Genomic DNA, 24957 nt, shown 5'->3' on the forward strand with positions numbered 1-24957 from the left:
TGTTATTCTCCATAAAGGCCTGCATCCAAAATTCCCAGTGTCTCCTTGTTACTTGAGCTTCCCTCCTGTGTCACCATCATCCCTTTCCACTGTGAATTATAGCTTTCTGCTTGTGCTATGTATAGGAGTCTTAACTGTGTTGCTCTGAAATTCCCCTTCAAATTGGGTAATCCCAATCCACCCTGTTCTCCTGGAAGGATCATCTTATCCCACTTGACTCTCCGTCTTCCCCTCCCACATAAAGTCCTTCAGCTCTTTATTAACTGCTGCCCACAACCGCTCCTCTGGTTGATAAAAATATGCCTGACTTGTGTACAAGACTAAAGAGACTAAAAACATTTTAACTGCTTGTAAGTTACTATCCATATCCATGTAACAAAGCTTCCATTTTTTCAGTTTTTGTATTATCTTTTGTTTGGTCTCTCTTCCACATATCCTTAGCTGCCACATTAGAATCATTTTTAATCCATATTCCTAAATACTTCATTTTATCATGTCCCCATAAATAAGGGTATTCCTGAACCAGTTCATGTGTGGGTACATAATTTACCGCTATTGCTTTTGTTCTAGCTTCATTAATTTTGTATCCCGAAAAGATCTGAAACTGTCTCAAAATGTTCCACTACACTGTAATGTCTTTTTCTGGTTTCGTCAGGTATAAAATTGTCTTTTCCTGGGAGTGTGTACACTAAATAACCAAGTATTTATTTTTTATTTTTCATCTGCATTTGCTTTGTTTTTTTTATAACTGCACTAAGTGATGACTGTGTAAGCTTCTCATTTAACAAAAAGTCAAGTCTTTGTTGTTACCTGCATGCATAGTATATTGTAAACGGTGCTGCAGCAGTAGCCTGGGTTCTGCATACTAACTGCATGCACAGTATATTGTACACGGTGCTGCAGCAGCAGCTTGGGTTCTGCATCCTAACTGCATGCACAGTATAATTGTACATATTGCTGCAGCAATAGCTTGGGTTCTGTATACTGTTATCTGCATGCACAGTATATTGTACACAGTGCTGTAGCAGTAGCTTGGGTTCTGTATACTAACTGCATGCATAGTATATTGTACACAGTGCTGCAGCAATAGCTTGGGTTCTGTATACTAACTGCATGCATAGTATATTATACAAGGTGCTGCAGCAGTAGCTTGGGTTCTATATACTAACTGCATGCATAGTATATTGTACACAGTGCTGCAGCAGTAGCTTGGGTTCTGTATACTAACTGCATGCCCAGTATATTGTACACGGTGCTGCAGCAGTAGCTTGGGTTCTGTATACTGTTAACTGCATGCACAGTATATTGTACACAGTGCTGCAGCAGTAGCTTGGGTTCTGTATACTAGCTGCATGCACAGTATATTGTACACGGTGCTGCAGCAGGAGCTTGGGTTCTGTATACTGTTTGCATTTTGACTGTATTTTAGTTCAAGTTTCTACCCGAGCTATGTGGTAGTTCTGAGAAGGTATAAAGGTTGGTACAACAAAGGCATTTTATATTTCAGGATGCTAATCCAATGTATTTGACTGTAATCTGTTTTAGTTCTAATATGAACTAAGTGTTAGACATCAGAACGTATTTAATGTTGCAGGATGTCAATTCAATGCTTTTACTGCAGGAAGACTATAACATTCCTAATGTTGTAGCTGTAACACACAAGCTGTAGACTGTACCTTTTCCCTGTATCTACTTTAAGTGTCTCAAACTCTACTCTAGGCCTATTTTGAACTGCTGTGCTTAATGTAACTGAGGATGATAGTTATCTAAACCTCTCCTTCTAACCAGCTTCCTCCCGTGTCTTTCTCCCTTAGTTCTGCTGTTCCCCCATCTCTAAACTACAAGGTGCACCCTGGATGATCTTAAACACTCGGGACTCAAACAACAAAATTCACCTGCAAGCTCTCTGCGAACCTGCCAAAATGCTTTAGAAATAAGAAAGTGTGCATAAATGTTTTCCTTTAATCAGCTTTTCAATATGCATTGTTATTTGGCTTGAATAGTTGTGTTTAATACAATGTGTTTGTTACACTTATCTGTGTAGTGTGCACACACCCCGTCCTCCTCCCAGCTATAACCAGCATCGTAAATAGATTTGCTGCAGCCTCATCGAGTACTTACCTGCTGGTTCTTGGTCTCTGGGGTATCATCCCACTTTGTTCGTCCTCCTGGCTCACTTTGCTCCCCTACCTTGCCGCTAATCCCTCCCACCCCCACTACCTACACATTTAAACCAATCCACACCACACTCCTTCCTTTGCCAGCTCCACCCATAGGTTCATAGGTTCATACTAGGCTAGCCAGAGTGTGTTTGGCTTTCGCCACCCATTTTAAATTTATTTTGCTATGCCCTTTTTCGAGGTTAGTACACTGTGCCTCTGTCTAACAGTGACACAGAAGTGATACCCAGGGTAAACCTATGACCTCCCATCCACTCATTAAGATTCCTCTTGAAGAGGGTCAATGAGGGACTCTGCCTAACCTGGACTGGGATTTTATTCCAGAGTGAAGGGAGCCTCTGGGTTATGAATCTATCCCTCCAGCATGTCCTATTTATTTCAGTGCTGAGGTTCAAGTCTCTCGAGCACGTAGCTCGATGGGATTTGGATTTCCTGAGGTGCAGCATGTCCATTAATTCCGGGTTGGCCATGGCTTTATACGTCAGGCACATATCGCCTCTGAGCAGGTGGTATGCCACTGAGTAGAACTGGAGTTTCTTTAACCGGGCGGCATATGGCATCTGTTTGAGCCCTTTGATCCTCTTGGTGAGGTACTCTTGGGGTCTTTCCAGTTGCTGCAGGTGTCTGGTAAGGTACACCCCAAAAGGGGCATTGTACTCAATTATGGGCCTGATGACGGATGAGTAAAGAGGCACAATGACCTCCCCTGATCTAGATGTGAATCCCTTCATGATTAGGTGGGCTACATAAAATGTTTTTCTAACCACTGTGGCCACGTGGTTGTCAAATGAGAGATTGCTATCAACTTGGGTCCCCAGGTCCCTAATTACTTCTTCTGTACTTAATGGATTACCATCTATGTGGTAATTTGTGGGCACTTTGTTTTTGCCAAAGGGGATGACTATACACTTTTTGGCGTTTAGCTTGAGGCTATGGCTCTGGCACCAGTTGTCTGTTTCTATGATGCCCTTTTGGAGGATGCTTGTGTCGGCTGGAGAGTCAATTATGGCACCCAGTTTGCAGTCATCTGTGAACTTGGTCAGCCACAGTCCTTCCATGTTGGCCTGTACATCCGAGAAATATATACCGAACAAGAGAGGTCCCAGGACTGAGCCTTGTGGGACGCCACTTGTAACTGGTTTGCAGTCTGACATGGCTCCAGCAATTCTAGCCATGTGGGTTCTGTCCTTGAGCCAGTTTGCAACCCATCTAGTGACATAGGAGTTTATATTTAAGCTTGTGAGCTTATCTATAATGCCAGAGTAGGGTATTGTATCGAAGGCTTTTGCGAGGTCTAGGTAGGCTGTGTGGACCACCTTCCCCTCGTCAATGGCCTTGGTGACTGTTTCAAAGAAATCGACCAGGTTTAAGAGGCAAGATCTGCCCTTAACAAAGCCAGACTGGGTAGGATCCAGTGTCTGTAGGTCCCCAATATCTTTATTTATGAGGTCCATGATGATCCTTTCCATAGCTTTGCAGACCAAGCTAGTCAGGCTTATGAGGCAATAGTTTCCAGGATCCATTGAGGCACCACCTTTGTGGAGAGGGACCACTGTTGCTGTACGCCACTCCTTGGGTACATATCCTGTTGTAAGGCTGAGATTGAACAGTAGTTTTATGTTTGGGTTTAGCTCTTCTTGGAGTTCATGTAGGACGCAGCCCGGGACACAGTCTGGTCCCATTGATGCTGTGTTTTTTTGCTTTGGAGAGGGTGGCTCTTACCTGAGCATCTGAAATGTCAGGGGGGCAGCACTCTGCTGGGATAGATATTTTCCCTTTTGGTGGGGAGGGGGGGAGAAGTTTGCAATGAACCTGTCAGCTAGGATGTTGGCAATGTCTGTGGGTTCGGTGTATTTTTTGTCATTTTGGACTAATTCTGAGCATATCTGGGAATCCCCACCCAGGTTCCCAACATAACTAAAGAAAGCCTTGTGATTATCCTTAGTGTCCTGTGCAATTTTTCTCTCGAAGCTGGCCTTAGATGATTTTATGAGTGCCCGTAGTTTTTTGCTAATACTGATCAGAGATGCCTTCCCTTTTTGGGATTTTGCTGTATCATGTAGTAGCTTCCTCCTTCTATTGTACAGTTTGTTTATGGCTGGGGTCCACCAGGCAGGACGTCTGCCTTTGGAGGATTGGGTCTTGGTTTCATTTGGGATTGCATGATCCATGCATTCCTGAAGGTGTTCATAGAATGCGTTTATAAAGGATTCTGCGGTCTGGGCCATATTTTCCACAGGCCCGGGGGCTTTGAAGGATTCCACCTTGGTTTTGAGGAGTGTGAAATTTGCTTTAGAGAAGTTTTTCACTGTGGTTTTCTGGGCAGGGGGTGGGGTCGGGATGTGAATACCCAGTGAGATTAGTTTATGGTCTGATCTTACCAGTGAGGGATACACTTCTGGTCTGGAGCATAGAGTCCCCATGTTGGTGATGATCAGGTCCAGTATGTTTTCCCCTCTTGTGGGAGTGGTAACAAGCATTTGAGTTTATAAATTCTAGGAACCTTTGGGCTAGGGTGTTGGAGCTAGAGTAATGCTCCCAGTCTATGTTTGGGTAGTTGAAGTCGCCCAATATAATGGTGTTTGGAGAGACCTTCATATTTTCCAGTGTTCTCAGGAAGGCCGAGTGGGGTTCCTGGGTTTGGGAGGGTGGTCTGTAGCAGGTTATAAACTGGAAGGCAGTTTTACCCACTGTTAGTTGCACATGGATAGTCTCTGATGCTTTGTGCTGTGCCACCAACCTGGAGGTGTGGGTATCTTTGATGAATATTGATACTCCCCTCCTTTTGTGGTTCGGTCCAAGTTTTGGGGTGAAAAGCATGGTATGAGGTATAACCTGGTAGTGCTGGGGTGCTCTCGGGAGCCTTGAACCAGGTTTCTGTTACTGCACAGATATCGATGTTCTCCATGCTAAGGAGAGTTTTGAGTGCGTGCATCTTGAGGTTTAGACTTCTGGCGTTGAGTAGCATTACTCTTAGTTTCTTATCCCTTGTGATACCTATGGAAGTGGGTTTGTCTTTTGAGCCTTGCCTAAAAAAGGCACTATGGGGGTAGCAAGAGCCTTTGCCAATATCGGAAAGACCAGGGTTGACAGGTGCAAGCCGTCCCTAGCGAAGCATCATGGCTTGTCGAGCATGTCATCCCAGGCTGACAGGCATTGGATCCCCTTTGAATGACACCAATACTTAAGCCAATTGTTGAAATTGATCATCTTGTCTTCATATTGTGGCATCATTCTTGGTGAGGGTAAGATGCTACTCAAGGTCAGGGTCATACTGGCCTGGGCTACATGCTCAGAGAGCTCCTCTATGTCTCTTTTCATGTAGTCCAGGGAGGTATGTCTCAGGTCATTCACACCAGCATGGACAATGACTGAGTCATATTTGTACTTGCCTTGTAGTGACCTGAGTGCTTGTATTATGTGGCGGATCCTAGCGCCCGACAGGCAGCCCACCGTGACCTTCTCCTTGTTCAGCCTGGTGAGCGGGACGTCAGTGTGCCTGATGATAGAGTCACCTATTACAAGTGTATCAGGTGTGTTGTTTAGCCTTAAGGGTTGTGACTGTTCGGCACACTGGCTTTGTGAGCTATGTGTTGTACGTGTTTTGTTTTGGGGTAGCGGTTGCTTGGGTGTCTGCTTTGGAGGTCTCTGCTGCTTAGGCAGATTTTTATTTAGAGCCTCCCAGTATGTTTTTGTGTGTTTATGCCTTTGGTTTGCTGTCGTGGTAGGTCTATGTGAGACTGGAATTGTAGTGAGTGTGGTTTCCTTCTCCTCCTGACTGGTTACGCCAGTACTGAGTTGAGAGAGCTTAGCCTCCAGTTTGGCTATATGGTTGCATCTCTCACATGTGTTGGAATTTGTTGGGAGGAGGAGAGGGTTGTCTGTGTACATGAGGCAGTTGTAACATTGCCTCGATTCCCAGATTCACCAGCTGGACCGGAGAGGAGATTGACAACTGACCTTTGGACATGCTAGAATAGTATTGGGAATTCCTTTATAATTGAAAAAAAGGGGCCAATGGGGAACAAGGTACTCAAGGGGAGTTTGTGAGGATGTAGTGCTTTTAATTTTTTAGTGCTGACTTAGTGAGCAAGTGCCAGGTAACTTAAATGCAATGTGTTACAGATAACTTAAATGCAAAAATGGCAAACAGTAACTTTCTTTCAAGTGAAACAAGGAAATAAGTACAGTAAGCAATGCAGATATCACTAGTCATCCACAGAAGCGCTGAAAAGCCACGTTTTAGGTGGAATTAGCGTTTCAGGGAAATAACAAGCAAACAAACAAGCAGCATACAAACAAAGCTAGATTCAGCAGGCTTGGATCTAGTCTATGGTACAGCAAAACAAGGTGTACCAATTTCAGTAAGAAGCAGTTCAAATATGCAGGCACTATAAGCCTTTAACCAGAAATTCCCAGCTCAGAAGGGCAGAGTCCAGTCTCTCCTCCCACAAGAGTGCAGACCACGAACCCTCTTAATGTAAAATAACTGGCCTGAAGCCCAAGTGCTTAAACCAGAACTAATACACTTTTAGAATAACAGACACTAAGCCCTCAATCAGCATCCCCTTCTTCTGTTAGCTCCACCCACCTCAGTCACACACTCCATCTTTCAGGATATTCTTATTATCACACCAGCACCCTATCTGCATACCACCCCCCTTCCTTCATTTCTACCGTTATTCCTCTCCTATCACTAGTGCTCTACTGCTTCTCGTCACCGTCATCATATCTGGTCCCAATCCAACCTGTTCTAAGCTCTCCTACAGACACTACCTTTTACAAATAACACAAATCACTACTCCCTAACCAGTCACTGGTCATCTCTTTCACACAGACAATATACTGTTTTTTAAACCCAAACTGTTTCAGATACAGCTATACCCGTTTAACATTGCACTTACTGACAATTTCACCAAAATGAAATTCTATCTTTACTACACAATCTTGAAATTCCTCCTGCTCAGAGCCAACATGCACCCTAACCCTGGTCCCAACATCTCACAATCCAAATCTTCAACCCATATTCCAGGTGCACAAAATATGCTTACATTTATCTTAGTAACTACACATAGCAGTGTAACAAAATTTCTGAGGTGCATGCTTGGATGACTGCACAATCTCCTGACACACTAGTAATCACTGAGACCTGGCTTAAACCGCACAAAGGACACTGAAGTACTTCCTCCAAACAGGGGTAAAAGAAAAGGAGAAAGTGTTGCAGTAATATACCCTGCTTCCATTTCATTAACCCCTCACAACCAATCCATACTCTCCTCTGAAAAAGCCATACTAATGATCACCTACCTTAAATTAAACGGTAATAAAAGTCTCTGTATTACAGCTTTTTACATACCCCCTGGCAATAATCAACTCTGTAAAGTATCCTATATCTTGCGTTATCAAAAAATCTTTCTCTGTAAACAGTAATATTAGGTGATGTCAACAATGACTGGCAGAAACTTAACTTAGTTTCCTACAGATACCATAAATTTATTTGGAGTTTCTCAACTACTCACTCAACCTTTACCAGTTCTACAAACCAAAATGGCTCAATAATTGATGGGTTTTGGTCTCCCATCCTAACAATTTCTCTCAATCCAAAACACTTCCAGCCTCTATTAGTAATCACCACCCCATCTGTACAACGAGACCTATTTCACATTCATGCAGACAACATACCTACAAGACAGTATGAAACCTAGCCAACTCTGACCAGCAGTCATTTACAAATTTACTAAACTCCATCAATTGGTCCTTCCTTAAATACTTACCTCTAGATGATGCACCTGAACAATTTAATTATACATTCCTAAACACTTCAGACAGTTTAGCTTCCACCAGAAGGAAAAGAGTCAAAACCAGCTATACCCCTTGGCTTTCTATCTATACCAGATCACTCAAGCAAAAAAGAGACAAGGCTTGGACAACTCATCTAAAACACAAGACTCACAATAATTTACAGCATTTCAAAGCACTGTGTAACCTTGAGAAAATACAGGTTAATTTAGACAAAAGACAATTCTATGCAAAGTCACAAGATCAGCACAAATCCAGTCCAAAAACCTTCTGGCACACTATCAAAAAGAAATCCTAAACCCAGAAAGTTACTTCTCCCCCAAACGCTCCTGTGATAGCACCTCCCTTGACATAGTAATTCAGTTTAACTCTGAATTCATTGACAGCATAGCTTCCATCACTAACAAATCCCCTCCATCTCCCTCTACCCTCGCTCATCCTCCTTATTACCTGTTGCTCCACATTTACCCTTCAACCAGTTCCTACTTCCTTCATCAAATCCCTCCTGTGCAAGCTCAAGCCATGTTCCCCCTCTGCAGGCAAGCTTCCTAATGCATTTCTTAAAATGGCTGCTGACTCAATTGACAACCCAGTTTCAATAATCATTAATAAATTCATCACAGAGTCTTATGTCTCCTCCCTGTGGAAAAAAATATTCATCCTTCCTCTCCACAGAGGTGGCACCCCAACAGAAATCTCTAAATATAGGCCAATTGCTCTTTCACCACTATCAAAAATTCTCAAAAAATGTGTGCATAACCTTGTTTAATACCTACTTGACAATACTCTTCTCTCTCCCACCCAACAAGGATTCAGACCAGCACACAGCACTCTCCCACCCAACAAGGATTCAGACCAGCACACAGCACTCTCCCACCCAACAAGGATTCAGACCAGCACACAGCACCATCACTGCTCTACTATCCTTTACTGACACTGTCAACGAAACTTGTGACTCAGGAAACTGTCTAGTATCTGTTCTTAGATCTATCCAAAGCCTTTGATACGATCTCCTACCCCAAACTGTTATACCAACTATCTCTACTGGGCTTGATCAAAACATCCTTATAATGGTTCACTAGATGTCTCTGTAACGGACCTCAATCTGTCAAATGGAGCTCTAGCTTGTGTCCGTACTTGTCCGCTAACGTCTCCTTTACTACCCGTTAGCACTGGGTTACTCTGAGGTCACTACTAGGTCCACTTCTCTTCATCATTTTTATTAACCATCTTAACGCTGCCAGGAAACAAGCCACCCTAATTCAATCAACATGCTCATGACTCTACATTAATTTGCTGTGCCAGGACTCTCCCTCACCTACAGAGTTTAACGCAAGATGCATTCAGTTCCATTGAGTCTCGGCTCACCAACAAGCATTTACTACTTAACCCACAAAACTACACTTCTACTATTTTTCCTACAGACACTGCTAACTTTGCTATTATTTTTCTGAACAATACTTAAGTGTTGTTTCACATACGAAACTGTTAGGTGTAACTACTGACAACAATCTTAAGTTTGACCTACATAATCAGCAACATCATAAAAAAATGAATCACAAATTGGGCATGTTGTATAGGGCTAAGAAATTAATCTCCAACTCCACAAGAGTAACCCTTCCCACCACCTATCTCTTACCCTCCCTTCCATACGTTTCTCCTATCCTAACCAATCTTCATTCTTCCCTCAAAGTAATACTTAGTCAAGCTTATAATAAAGTAGCTAAATTTGCCACAGCCCAAGCCCACTACTCTCACCACTGCTTTGCTCTCAAGTACCTAAACTGGCTCAAACTACCCCACCTTCTCACAACTAACATTAACTCACAAATTAATGTACAACTCCTCATTTTCACAAACAAGAGCATCAATAGTTCAACACTATATTCCATCTCTTCACCTACGCTCCTGTCACAGGAATCTGCTATTTACAAACCTCAAAGATCTAACGGGGTTAGTCTGTACTCTCAATGTACTGCCAAATCATGGAATAGCATTTCAGAAGCAGTCAGACTTGTACCCCGTCTAGGCTGAACGAACATCTCACCAATAACTGGACCTGCCCAGGCTCCCCACAATCTTAGTGCTCTTCTCTGCTCCCTTCTGCCACTCTTAATAGACGTTTTCATGATCTATCCTACCTCCCTTCCTGCTTTGCCTACTGTCTAACCTCACATCTCCAATTCCTTAACATTCGAATGCCCTTTCTTTATATTCTTACACCAGCCTTTATATATCCAAGAATTTATGACTGAAATTTACTACCTAGTTCTCCTGCTAGAAAGATTACATGGCTTTTATGACCTATTAGTTACTCTGTTATATATTCTTCATACATCATTATGTAACGTACATATTAGGAACTCTATCTTGAATATAATGTATGGTCAACTTTATTGCTCACCTTATATTATGCTTATTTTCTTTTATTGCATTCACAAATTGTACTACTTTGTTATCGTCTTAATATTTGTAACCATCGTTCAATTTTTTTTAAGTCTGTTTAATGTGTACTGTGGAGCTTTTCTCCCAGGCCTCCGCTGAAAATGGGATCATACACAGTCGGACTTTCCTGGTAAACAAATGGGAAATAAATAAATAAAATAAAATAATATCATCTGCAAATAAAGCCAACTGTATATATGCCCTTAGTTAGTGACAAACAGAAACTGTACATATGCCCTGCATTAGTGACAAATATTTTATTCTAACTGCCCTGCATTAGTGACAAATAGTTTTTTCCTAACTGCCCTGCATTAGTGACAAATAGTTTTTTTCTAACTGCCCTGCATTAGTCTGAAGCTGCTCTTCATGTAGTGGTGGTTACTGGTGCCTTGTACACACTCACAATCACTGCAAGTTGAAATTTCCCTAGAAAAACCACCTTGGAACTTTTACCCCAGTCCTGGGTTACTCATGGGGCAACTGTTTGTTCAGTGAGCAGCACTTATGCATTTCATTAGGACAATTTAGGTCTACCTTACCTTGTTATAGCACCCAGGATTATCGCTGTTCAGACAGCATCTGGTTGGGAGCTGGGCAGCACTTCTAGTTAAGTTAGCTGCAGATTACACCAAGTGAGCCCCCTTTCCTCATCCAGTTATAACACCCTCCACTCCTCTCTCTTGCAAATAGACATTAGGACCTGCAACCAAAGATAAGCACTTTCCTGCTATCGCTGCACCCAGCTTGGTGGGCATGGGCATCCTGAGGAAATGTAGCGATTGCTTTACGTAAACAGACAACCACTGAATTCTTGAACAGATAAATACAGTATGCGAGCGACATAGTTACATACTGACACTGAAGACTGGACTCTCATACAGACACAAAAAGCAACAAGCAGGTTGTCAGTAACTCACACAACTCACCGTACTCACAAAGGACCACACACATAGAACAACATATGCAGAAGTGCTCACATGTAACTTATCCAAACCTCAAAGGCCCCTCAGGCACAGTCCTCAGAACCTCTGCATGGACACAAACAAGAAAATTCCCATCATAACATAAAAGCACATCTCAATTTGTCTGCACTACGAAGCCCACAAGACGAAACACTCCACAATCCAATATTCTGGTCACTGGAGACTCTACTGTGAGACACACTGATGGCCCCCTTATCAGGCTTAAGGAGAAGGTTAGACTTGGCTGCCTGTCAGGGACCAGGATCCACTGGATCATGCAAGCACTCAGGTAATTTACTCGTAAGTACCAGTATGACTCAGTCACACACAGTCCATGTGGGTCTGAATGACCATAGACATACCTCCTTGGACTATATGAAGACATACATGGCTGAGCTCTCAGAATATACGTCACAGACAGGCATGAGCCTAGCACTTAGCAGCATACTACCATCTCCAAGGATGATGCCACAATACCAGCAGAAAATGATCGACTTTAACAACTGGCTTAGCTACTTCGAAAGGCACCACTTTCTGACCCACTGTCAGTGGATGGCACTAGCTTTTAGTAACAAAGCACTAATCAGACCATCCGAAGTATTTTACAAGGCTTTGCTTTGTTAAATATTGTTTTCAACAATGCATCGTGTAATATATGCAGGTTTACAAAAGAGATCACTATGTATTTTAAGCTATTAATCACAGATAAAATTTGTATGTTACACCCATCCACAGCACAAAATGATAGCTATACATACTTGTCATCCAATTCAGCTGTGGATTTATTAAATCTCTACATCAACATGAGAAGCTATCTAACCTAACACATTAAATAAAAGTAATACATATAAACATGAAATAAATTATGCTTCAGGAAGGGGTTAAGGAAATTGCATGTGCATGTATGTTCAAATGCTTTCCAAAAGACAGTAACAAAATCCATTTTTAAGGTTAAGTAGCATTTGGTTAATATTGCTAGGATAAATTCACTAAACAAAACATTTGTGATACAATTGTTTCTTACAGGATGACTGATTAGGTGAACCCAGGTCGATGCGACTGTCAGCTGTACCAACAGCAATGCCATTGACTGGTGTTTCACAGTCTGCAACAACTGTCAGGCAAGTAGACGCCAAGCAGTCCCAGAGCCTGGCAGTGCCATCCCTGGAAGACGACACTACATGTCGGCCCTTTTCTACCACAGCAGTATCCAGGATACCTGAACAGAAGGAAAAATACATACACATTATTAAAGAACATATGAATCTTAAATTATGGTTCATCTCTTCCTAGCTAATTTACTCTGACTTCATAAATCTTCTTTGAGAGCTGTCTTCCATTCTCTACCAGTAACTTATTCCATGACATTCCAATGTATGAAGTCCAATGCAAACCCAGTACTAATGCTGCTGGCCAGGTACATTTCACATTCAGAACTTATTTTGACAAAATAAATTATACACGCAAGAGGTAGTTCAAGAACATGTACATGATGAAATCACATTAACTACATAGTTTCTTTCAGCTTTAATACTTAAGGAGAGAAACAAACTTTTATTGACCATGCTCAGACGACTGTTAACTGATGGTGGCATCTATTCTGATGTACTGAAAGCCAACCAGTAAACTGGTGGCCAGGTAATGCTGTGCATTTTCAAGATGCATACACCGACTACACCAGTTACAGATAACTTACTTTTCTTATGGAATGAACATGCCTATACTATCTGTACCTCTTACATGTTAGGATGCAATACTTGATTTCTTGTTATGTTAAGGGAATGCAATGAAAAAATGTTCTCAGCCACAGAAATAGCACTAGAAGCTTTAAGAAAACTGCAGAAAAATCAGCTTTCTCATCAGTAGGCATGGTTCAAGTTTTACTATGCAAGAAACTGCTACATCATTTAAACAGGAGCAAGAACAGTTTATACAAAAACTTCAGATGTCAGAATCTGCATTGCTGCACATCCTCAGAGACACAGACTTGTTCACACCATCAGTACTGCAGCTAACAAGGTGCTAAATGCCTCAGTGACGCCAGGAGCTGCTTCTGTTAAGCTGTTCATTCGCACTACTGCTCTCGGTGGCAGGATTACACTTTATTGTACTGATAATCTGCATATCACTCACCTGCATCTCAGCAGGGAAGGTGTGCTAGCTGTCTGCTCAGGTAATATTCTTGGTGCACTGCACCTCCTTCAGTTCTGGGTGCTAATACTTTAAGCAGTATGTATTAAAGTCTGATAAATACACAGTTAAGTCTGAAACAAAAAAAGTTACTTAATAATACTACTTGCATTCTGCAATAAATATGTAACAAACCACTATTAAACCTAAACAACAGCAGTCAGATCTCCCACTGTACTCAACAAACTATGTTAGAACACAAATGATGCCCAAAGCTGCAATAAAATGACAAAAGAGCTTCTTACCACATCAGTTGATGTATGACATGATCCTTTACAAGTGCCTCTACAGTTGGGTTGATTATTTTCAGAAATCAAACTTCAGTGTCTATACAGACATTCCCATACGGGCTCAAAGACACACAACCGTGGTACAGCACACAGTGAAACAATGCACCGAGTGCACAAGCTCACACATCTACTACACACGGCTGTTCATCCATGGTCACTACAGAGTACCTTCCTGCAAATGAAACAACCGTGAACATATGGCACCATGCTGCAACAAGCAAAATTCTAGCAGATACTTATCTAACTTGCAGGGAATGCCAACAGCTAGAGCTGCTAAATCTGGGCTGTAAGACAAAGTATATCTGGTCAAAAATAGAAATCCTCTAGACCCTGGAGAAGACAAATATTTTCATCTTCCTAGCCCTACAAATGATTTTGTTAAAAACAACCTGTTTTGAATCCAGTCCATTTTCCTTATAATGTCATTCAAAGTATATTGAGAGTGGGAGGAGATACAACTGTAGTTATCAGACAAGGGCTAGAATTCGTGAATGGTCCAAACTCCTCCTCCCCTGATGGCAGAAGCGAATGTGGGTGCATCCTTCTGCAAACTCACAGCTGGGAGAGACTGCTGTGCGTGTCATGCCATGCTCTGCCTCCTGGTTCCCAAGTGTGGGAGCTGGACCTCTGGGGCTTGCACCCCAATGGTGCTTCTGTGGAAGGATACCACCAAAACCCCCCTCCAGGATGGCTGAACTGGCACTACAAGGTTCATGTTGATACAGAAAAGCCAAAGACACAATATACTGGAATGTACACTACCTTCAGCAAATGAACCAAAACGAAACAAGTCAAACTTAAAAAATGTAATAACATGAAAAATATAATAAAAATACATTTACTAAATTAAAGTCATTACAGATGATAGTTTTAATGCAATTAATTTTAATAAAATTGAAACTGGTGAAAAAAACACTTTTTAAAAAAGGTTTAATTTTTATTCCAGAATATAGATGGGCTATAGTGAAACTTCTTACTCAATTTAAATTGTATATTAGGCAACTGAATTTGAAAATGTTGTTTGGAAATGAGAAAAATATGAATTATAAAATGCAAAAGGAAAATATGTTTTATACACTTTACTGAGGTGGACAAGGCGGAAGATGGCCAAGACTCGAGGCACCTAGACAGCTCTTCCTCCTCCTCTGAAGAAAAGCCCCCCCCCCCACTCTCTCAAAAAAGGGTCCCACACTACTGAAACCTCATTATGAGAGATTCCTGAAGAGAATGTTTAGGAGTGGGTAAAACTGCCTTCCAGTTTATAGCCTGCTACAGACCACCCTCCCAAACCCAAGAACTCCACTTGGCCTTCCTGAGAACACAGGAAAATATGAAGGTCTCTCCAAACACCATTATATTGGGCGACTTCAACTACCCAAACATAGACTGGGAGCATTACTGAAGCTCCAACACCCAAGCCCAAAGGTTCCTAGAATTTATAAACTCAAATGCTATGGAACAACTTGTTACCACTCCCACAAGAGTGGAAAACATACTGGACCTGATCATCACCAACATGGGGACTCTATGCTCCAGACCAGAAGTATATCCCTCACTGGTAAGATCAGACCATAAACTAATCTCACTGGATATTCACATCCCGACCCCAACCCCCTGCCCAGAAAACCACAGTGAAAAACGTTCCTAAAGCAAATTTCACACTCCTCAAAACCGAGGTGGAATCCTTCAAAGCCCCCAGGCCTGTGGAAAATACGCCCAGACGCAGAATCCTTTATAAACACATTCTATGAACACCTTCAGGAATGCATGGATCATGCAATCCCAAATAAAACCAAGACCCAATCCTCCAAAGGCAGACGTCCTGTCTGGTGGACCCCAGCCATAAACAAACTATACAATAGAAGGAGAAAGCTACTACATGATAGAACAAAATCCCAAAAAGGGAAGGCATCTCTGATCAGTATTAGCAAAAAACTACGGGCACTCATAAAATCGTCTAAGGCCAGCTTCGAGAGAAAAATTGCACAGGACACTAAGGATAATCACAAGGCTTTCTTTAGTTATGTTGGGAACCTGGGTGGGAATTCACAGATATGCTCAGAATTAGTCCAAAATGACAAAAAATACACCGAACACACAGACATTGCCAACATCCTAGCTGACAGGTTCAGCACAAACTTCTCCCCCCCCCTCCCCAACAAAAGGGCAAATATCTATCCCAGCAGAGTGCTGCCCCCCTGACATCTCAGATGCTCAGGTAAGAGCCGCCCTCTCCAAAGCAAAAAACACAGCATCAATGGGACCAGACGGTGTCCCGGGCTGCATCCTACATGAACTCCAAGAAGAGCTAAACCCAAACATAAAACTACTGTTCAATCTCAGTCTTACTACAGGATATGTACCCAAAGAGTGGCGTACAGCAACGGTGGTCCCTCTCCACAAAGGTGGTGCCTCAACGGATCCTGGAAACTATCGCCACATAAGCCTGACTAGCTTGGTCTGCAAAGCTATGGAAAGGATCATAATGGACCTTATAAATAAAGATATTGGGGACCTACAGACACTGGATCCTACCCAGTTCGGCTTTGTTAGGGGCAGATCCTGCCTCTTAAACCTGGTCGATTTCTTTGAAACAGTCACCAAGGCCATTGACGAGGGGAAGGTGGTCCACTTCTGCTTTGGGCACCGCACAGCAAGAAAGATTGATGTAATGGCGTTGGATGCATGTTTTATACCCCTGACGACTTGACGTCAAGGAAGATGCGACAGCATCAGACGCAGAAATCCGAAGACTCTGGTATTCAGGCCAACTGAGGGCTACCTGCAGGCAGATAACCCAAATGTGATGACTGCAACAGTGAAACACGAAGAACATCCAGGACTGAAACAGTGAATACACTCAAACATCTACATTTATGGTAAGTGAACAAAGTACAGTTTTGTACCTACCATAAATGTAGATGTTCGAAGATCCACATTGCTGCAGTCATAACTTATGGGTAGTCCGCTGTCCTCGGTCGGCCCGAATACCAAAGTATTAGGCTGACGTCGGTCATGGGCGCTCAGATCTGACGTCAGAGCGTCAAGGTATTAAAGCGCATGACCGACATCATTTCCTCAGTCTTTTCTTGCCCCAGATGTCAGAAGGCCCTAAAAATAAAGGCCACAGCCAAAAATAAAATAACTCCCTAAAACCATGCACAAAAAACAGCTACAACCCAAATCATACCACCACTCCAAACTACAGAGGGGAAGGAGGGAGGGAAAATTGGACTGCAGCAATGTGGATCTTCGAACATCTACATTTATGGTAGGTACAAAACTGTACTATGTTCTTCATCTCACATTGCTGCAGTCATAACTTATGGGTAGAATCCCAAAGCAGAGGTAAAGGGAGGCTGGCAAAATCATAAAGCATTGGGGGCTGCCAAAATGCCCTGTAAGATTGCAGTGGCAAATCCAGCCCTAGATTTGGAATAAAGAGGAAGATGGTAATGTTTATAAAAAGTGTGCACTGAACTCCAAGTAGCTGCTTCTAAAATATCTTTAGTAGCTACCCCCCTTAAAAAAGCAGTAGAAGTGGCAGTAGCCCTAGTGGAGTGAGGCCTGATTCCAGCTGGAATCTCCTTACCATGATGAGAATAACAAAAAGCAATACAAAAGCCAATCCACTTAGAAATAGTTTGTTTTGAAACAGGTTTCCCCTGAGAACCCAAAGTAAAAGAAACAAACAACTGCTGAGACTGTCTGAACCCTTTAGTCTTGCTCAAATAATAACGCAACTGCCTGTGAATATCCAAAGTGTGCAAAATTTTCTCCCCTTTATTTTGGGGATCTGCATAAAAAGTAGGCAAATGAATAGATTGGTTCAAGGCCACATTTGAAACCACTTTAGGCATAAAAGTAGGGTTAGTACGCAGAGATACCCTATCCTTATGAAAAATTAGGAAGGGTTCAACTGCCATTAGAGCCTGTAATTCAGAAACCCTTCTAGCAGGCGTAATGGCCAACAAAAAAGCAGTCTTCCAAGACAAAATCTTTAGCTCAGCCGTAGCTGCAGGTTCAAAAGGAGGTAAAGTAAGTTTTTCCAACACAAAATTGAGATCCCAAGCAGGAGTAGGAGCTCTACGTGGGGGTCTTATGTTCTTTGCCCCTCTAAGGAATTGCTTAAACAAAGGATGAGAGAATAATGGTGGATCACAGTCATAGTGAGCAGAAATGGCTGCAGCATGAACTTTTATAGAGGAGAAAGACAAACCCTTGTCCAATAATTCTGTAAGATATTGAAGAGAAACACTCAAATCAGGCCTGGAATCATCAAAGCTCTTTGCTTTGCTCCAAATAAAAAAATCTCCTCCATTTATCAGCATAAACTTTCCTTGTACTAGGCCTCCTGGCCTCCAAAATAACATTCAAAACTTGTTGAGGAAGCTGCGACCCTCCAGGATCTAGAACAGAATATGCCAGGCTGTTAGATGCAGGGACTGAATCCTGACATTGAGGAAATGATTGCCCTCCTGAGTCAAAAGGTGCGGAATCAAAGGCAAAGGGTAAGGAGGGTCCCGTACTAAACTCCTTAGCAGAGGATACCAGTGCTGTCAAGGCCAATCTGGAGCTATTAGAATCATGGAGGGCTTGTCCTGTCTGACCTTCAAGAGAACCTTTGGAAGAAGATGCAGAGGCGGAAAGGCATAGACGTGAAGATTGCTCCAACTGAATGATAGAGCATCCACTTTCCAAGCTGTGGGATGAAACATCTTTGTGCAAAACTTTGGCACCTGGAAATTTAGTGGAGAAGCGAACAGATCTATGTCTGGAGTCCCCCATATCATTGTCAACTGTCGGAATACATGAGGATCCAATTTCCACTCGTGGGGATCCACTATCCGTCTGCTCAAAACATCTGCTAAGGAGTTCTGTGCTCCTGGCAGAAACCTTGCTTGAAGAGTGAGTTGCAAACTGAGAGCAGTCTCCCTCAAAATCATAGCTTGCCTGCAAAGAGGGAACGAATGGGTTCCCCTTGCTTGTTGATGTACCACATGACAGTTGTGTTGTCTGTTTGAATCAACACCTGCCCTGGGAGAAGTAAATCCTTGAAAGCCATCAATGCAAACTGGACTGCTAACATTTCCTTCAAGTTGATATGTAAATGTTGAAGTCTGACAGGCCACGTGTCTTGAACCCATTTTCCATTGAGGTGTGCTCCCAGGCCTTGTCCGAGGCATCCGTCGTTAAAATCTGACTCGCCTCTGGTCGGGTCACAGAGAGTCCCTTGTTTAGGTGACATTCCTGAGCCCACCACAAAAATTCCTTTTGAATGCAAGGTATTATCTGAATGACAGTGTCCAGATCTTGGCAGTGTTGTGTCCATACATTTTTGAGATACCATTGTAGCTTCCTCATATGCAGTTTGGCATTTGGAAGCACCAGAATACAAGATGCCATGAACCCCAAGGCTTGAAGGACTGTCCTTGCAGTCAGCCTGGACAGTAGAGACAATTGATGGAAGTACAGTGTAAGATTCTTTTGCTTGTCCAGGGTCAAAAAGGCCATCTGGGAAGCTGTATTCAGTCTCACACCCAGAAAGCACATTTCCTGAGAGGGTACTAGACTGGACTTTGTTTCGTTCACAGAATACCCTAGGCACCTTAACACTGTCATAACATACTGTAGATGGTGAAGAAGCTCGTGCTTGTCTTGAGCAAGAATCAGGCAATCGTCCAAATAAGGATAAATTTGTATTCCTCTTAACCTGAAGAAAGCTATCACTGGAGCCAGAACTTTTGTGAATACTCTGGGTGCAGTAGATAAGCCAAAGGGCAATGCAGAGAACTGATAATGTAAAGTCCCAGCCCGAAAACACAGGAATCTCCTGCAACTGAGTCTGATAGGAACATGAAGATAAGCTTCTGAGATCCAGAGTTACCATCCAGTGATCTTTGCCCAACAGAGGCAGAAGTTGTTGCAACGTCAACATTTTGAATTTTGGAATGTCCAGATATGTGTTGAGGACAGATAGATCCAAGATTGGCCTCCAAGTGTTTCCTTTCTTTGGTACAAGAAATAGGCGAGAGTAAAATCCGAGGCCCACTTCTGACAGAGGGACCTGCTGTATAGCCCCCATTTGAAGAAGCAAAGAAATCTGTTTGTGAGCCTCTGCCCTTTGCTGAGGAGGAACGTCTGGCATGCCTTTGAAAGGAGGCAATGTGTGGAAATAAAACTTGTAGCCTCGGTCTATAATGTCCAACACCCATTTGTCCTGGGTGACTAGAAACCAATTTTGCTTGAAGAGTGCCAACTTTCCTCCCAAAGGAGCTGCCAGACAGGAAGGATCTGGCAGCTGGAAATGCAGGTCATTGGGCCTGTTTACGAAAGGACTGGCCCCTGCCCTCACCTGTAGATTGTGCTGGTGAACTCCACGGTCTGGGCCTGAAAGAACTTTGAGCTCTGCCCCTACCATGTCTAGATCTACCCCTAGACTGTGAATCAGAAGAAGGGCAAGTCCAACCCTTAGCAGGCCAGTTCCTGCTAAACTTAGGGGGCTGCACCTGCAAAAAATCTTTAACAGTCTGCATAGACTTAGCCTTGTCTTCCATTTTTTTCAAGACAGACTCCACAGGAGAACCAAACAAAACTTCAGACTGCAAAGGAGCATCCAAAATCCTAGCTTTAACATGCTCAGACAAATTCTGATCCTTAAGCCAGGCGTGCATGCGAAGAACTGAACCAGTGGCAGCCACCCTGGAAGAAGCCTGCAAAGCATCAAAACCACACTGCAAAGCATGCTTACCCACCTGATCAGAGGCATGTACCAAATCCTGTAATTCCTTACACTCTATGCCCTCTGCTAAAGCATCCATTTTAGATTTTAACTGAGTAAGAAGAAAATTCTGGTATTTCAACATATGAAACTGGCAATTCAAAGCCCTCATTGCTAAAGTGGAAGAGGTGTATACTTTCTTACCCCACCTTTCCAAAGCTCTAGCATCCTTATCCAAAGGTACTGGATTCTTTACAACAGAAGCCCTGACACCCTTAGGTCCCTGGCTAATAGTTTCTGGGTCGGCCCTAGGGCTCTTATACAGATATTTATGAGCCTCAGGCACTCTGTAATACCTATCTGGCTTCACTGGTGCAGGAGGCAAAGAATCTGGATTAAGGGAAGCCTCAGAGAAAACGTCTTGAACAACATCCAAAACAGGAGGTATAGCCAAGGGCCTATGCTGTGGTAAAACAAAATTCCCTAAGCCTCTTCCTGGAATCTGAGAAATCCTGACCTTCCCATTTAAAATGCTCCCTCATGGAATGCAGGGTTTCTGAAAAGAAAAATCCTCTGGAGGAGAAGCAGAAGGAGTGGAATCCTCTGCCTGAATCAGAATAAGGAGGAAAATCCTGAATGTCTTCAGCCAAGACTCTGAGTAATCTGAAGCCTGCTCCAAACTTTCCATTTCTGGCTCCACCCTAGGCCTCTTATCAGGAGGGGGCATAGAACCCCTGATTAAAGTAATTAAATCTTCTGCCATTTTAAGCATGTGTTTTTTAGACACAGAACCTGCAGAACTAGGACTGACACCTGTGGAAGGCAAACCAGGCCTGCCTTTGGAAGGCACCTTAGAGACAGAAGGAGAAGGCCTAACCACGTTAGGCAAAGAAGGGAGAACAGCAACCTGAGAGGCCCCCTCAGCCTGACCTGACTCCTGAGAGGCCACATCTTGCAAAACCAACGTCTCCCCCTGAGACTCAGAAGAAACTGCGTCCGGATCAACCGAATCCACCGTGGTGTCTAAAGAACCGGCATCCGGAACGGACGAGTCATCCTGTTTGGACTTTAAAGATTTATCTTTGCGCTTCTTCGCAGTAGCGGGCGGAGGATCCGACGGCATATTGTAATTACACCGCTTACCGAAGACAAGCCTAGCACAATCTAACCTACGTTTAAAGGTGCGCTTATTAAATCTAGCACAAAAGCGACACCCTACTACGTCGTGCTCAGGCCCCAAACAAGGAATACAAAGAGAGTGGTAATCCCTATGCGGTATCTGTTTCCCACAAGAAATACAATTATTCACTTTTTCTGACATCCGGAAGTAACTGAGGCAAGAAAAAACAAAAATAATCCCAGACGGGGTACTTAGCCCAACTTGGTATCGGTCTGAAACTCAGAATACGAAAATTTCAGAACGCCGAACGGCACTTGCAAATGCTGCTTCTGCTTCGGACCATGCGGCAAAAAAGACTGAGGAAATGACGTCGGTCATGCGCTTTAATACCTTGATGCTCTGACGTCAGATCTGAGCGCCCATGACCGACGTCAGCCTAATACTTTGGTATTCGGGCCGACCGAGGACAGCGGACTACCCATAAGTTATGACTGCAGCAATGTGAGATGAAGAACATCTGTACTATGTTCTTCATGTTTCACTGTTGCAGTCATCACACTTGGGTTGATTCCCAAAGCCAAAGGTTGGGTGGAGGCAGTCAAGAAGAGTTGGGGCTAGCTAGTATACCCTGCAGGACTGCTGTTGCAAAGCCCGCCCTGGATTTGGAAAAGATAGGCAGGTGGTAATGCTTGGTGAAGGTATGAAGAGAACTCCAAGTAGCAGCTTCCAGAATGTCTCTGGTAGGGACTCCTCTGGGATGTCCCTGGTAGGGACTCCTCTGAGAAAGGCTGCAGAGGTTCAATTTGCCCTAGTGGAATGCGCTCTGACTCCCTGAGGGGAAGGTTTCCCATGGTGTTTGTAACAGAAATGGATAAAGTGTGCTATCCATTTTGAGATGGTTTGTTTTGATATGGCCTTGCCCTCTGCCCCTGTTGCAAAGCTGACTAGTAAGTGGTCAGATTTCCTAAAGGGCTTAGTGCTATCAAGGTAGAATCTGAGTTGTCTGTGCATATCTAAAGAGTGCAGGATCCTTTCCCCCTCATTTTAAGGATTAGGGAAAAAGGTGGGCAAATGGACAGATTGGTTGAGAGCCACACCGGACACCACATTAGACATGAAAGTTGGGTTAGTCCTGATGAAGACCCTGTCAGAGTGAAAAATGATGACGGGCTCTACAGCCATGAGTGCTTGTAGCTCAAACTCTTCTACCTGAAGTGATGGCCAAAAGCAAGGCTGTTTTCCAAGAGAGGAATTTTAACTCTGCTGAAGCTGCAGGCTCAAAGAGGAGTAGTGTGAGCTTTTCCAACACAAAGTTAAGGTCCAAAGCTGGGGTAGGAGCTCTTCTGGGTGGCCTTAAACTGTTAGCCCCTCTTAGGAACTGTTTGATGAGAGGGTGAGTGAAGAGAGGTGGCTCTGTGCTGTAATGAGCAAAGATGGCAGAGGCATGAATTTTAATAGAAGAGAAGGAAAGGCCCTGTGTAGTAGGTCTGCTAGGTAATCCAGGATGAGAGGTAGGGAGGGCTGTGCTGTTTTAGCTCCTTTAGCCTGGATCCAGGTGCAATACCTTTTTCTCTTGTCAGCACAAGGTTTTCTAGTGCTGGGGTGTCTGGCCTCATGTACAACATCCAGGACTTGTTTGCTTAGGCTGGCAGCTGGAGGAGAGATCAGGGAATAAGCCAGGCTGCCAGATTCAGGGTCCGCAATTGTAGATGCATGAATTCGCCATTCTTCTGGGTCAGGAGTGTTGGGATCTGCGGTAGGTGCCATGGTAGCAGGGGTGACAGGCTGTGCAGCAGTGGGTACCAGTTGTGGCGTGGCCAGCATGGGGCAATCAAGACTGCCCTTAGTTTTTCCTCCATTATTTTGAGCAGTACCCTTGAAATTAGTGGTAGAGGGGAAAATGCATAGATTGAAAGGTTTACCCATTGGAAGGATAGAGCATCCACTTTCCAGGCCTTGCTGTGAGGTTCCCTGGTGCAGAATTTGCTGAGCTGGGGATTGTTGTGGGAGGCAAAGAGGTCCACCTTTGGGGTGCCCCATTTCTGGGTTACAAGTTTGAAGGTTCTGTGGTCTAGCTGCCACTCGAGTGGTTCTAGCAAGTTTCCGCTTAAGTTGTCTGCCAGAGAGTTTTGGAAGCCTGGCAGGAATTGTGCTAGCAGGTGAATTTGCATGGCTGAAGCAGTGTGCCAAAGGATCATGGCGAGCCTGTAGAGAGGATAAGAGTAAGTTCCTCCCTGCTTGTTGATATACCACATCATTGTGGTGTTGTCTGTCATGATCACTAGAGGCCCCGGGGAGAGTAGGGGTCTGAAAGCTGTCAGAGCATGCTGAACAGCTAGCATCCCTTTTTGGTTGATGTGCTGATGTATTAGATTTGGGCTCCAATGGCCCTGAAATGCACCTGCCATCCAGGTGTGCACCCCAGGCATAATCTGATGCGTCTGGGTGGCATGGGGTTGTGAAGAGGGAAGTCCCTTGCTGTGGCTGCATGCTGCTGCCCACCAAAGAAAATCTTTCCTTAGACAGGCTATCATAGGTATGATAGTTTCCAGTTCCTGAGAGTGTTGACACCAAAGGCTTTTTAGGTACCATTGTAGTTTCCTCATATGGAATTAGTAGAATGCAGGATGTCATGAACCCTAGAGCTTGCAGGATTTTCCTTGCGGATAACTGGGTTCTGGTGGCTAGTTGAGAGAAGTAGCCTGTCAGGTAGGCTTGTTTTTCTGGAGTAAGGAATGCCATCTGGGATGCTGTGTCCAGGCTTGCTCCCAGGAATACAATTTTTTGAGTGGGGACTGGCTTGGATGTCTTTTTGTTTATAGTATACCCCAGGGAGCTCAGTAGGTCCTTTACAAAGGTCAGGTGCTGTAGCAGCTTTTCCTGACTGTCTGCCTGAATCAGGCAGTCGTCTGAGTAGGGGTAAATTTAAATATTCCTTTGTCTGCAAAAAGCAATGGCTGAAGCCAGGCATTTTGTGAAAACTCTGGGAGCAGTGGATAAGCCACAGGTAAGTGCAGAGAACTGAAAATGCATAGATTCCGCCCTGAAAGTAGATATTTCCTGTAAGAATCTCCGATTAGGATGTGTAGATACCCCTCTTTTAGGTCTAGGGTGGCTAACCAAGCAGGAAAGCATAGGAAGAAGCTGCTGGAGGGTGAGCATTTTGAATTTTGGTATCACCAGGAAGGTGTTTAGAATTGCTAGATCAGGGATTGGGCGCTAGGTGCCCCTCTTTTCTGGGTACCAGAAA

At 43.6% G+C, this 24957-nt stretch overlaps 1 protein-coding gene across 3 annotated transcripts in view; it reads right to left on the minus strand.

The window, feature by feature from the left end:
• PAAF1 (proteasomal ATPase associated factor 1) overlaps nucleotides 1-24957 on the minus strand; it is a 577308-nt gene that overhangs the window by 205439 nt on the left and 346912 nt on the right. For all 3 annotated transcript variants that reach the window (XM_044073392.1, XM_044073391.1, XM_044073393.1), the window contains one exon: nucleotides 12411-12605. In XM_044073392.1, the coding sequence (XP_043929327.1) occupies nucleotides 12411-12605 (195 nt within the window). The remainder of the gene's footprint in view (nucleotides 1-12410; nucleotides 12606-24957) is intronic.

The sequence above is a fragment of the Protopterus annectens genome, chromosome 5.part1, assembly GCF_019279795.1.
Source record: "Protopterus annectens isolate FY-2018-M chromosome 5.part1, PAN1.0, whole genome shotgun sequence".
In the NCBI taxonomy this organism is placed as follows: domain Eukaryota; kingdom Metazoa; phylum Chordata; order Ceratodontiformes; family Protopteridae; genus Protopterus; species Protopterus annectens.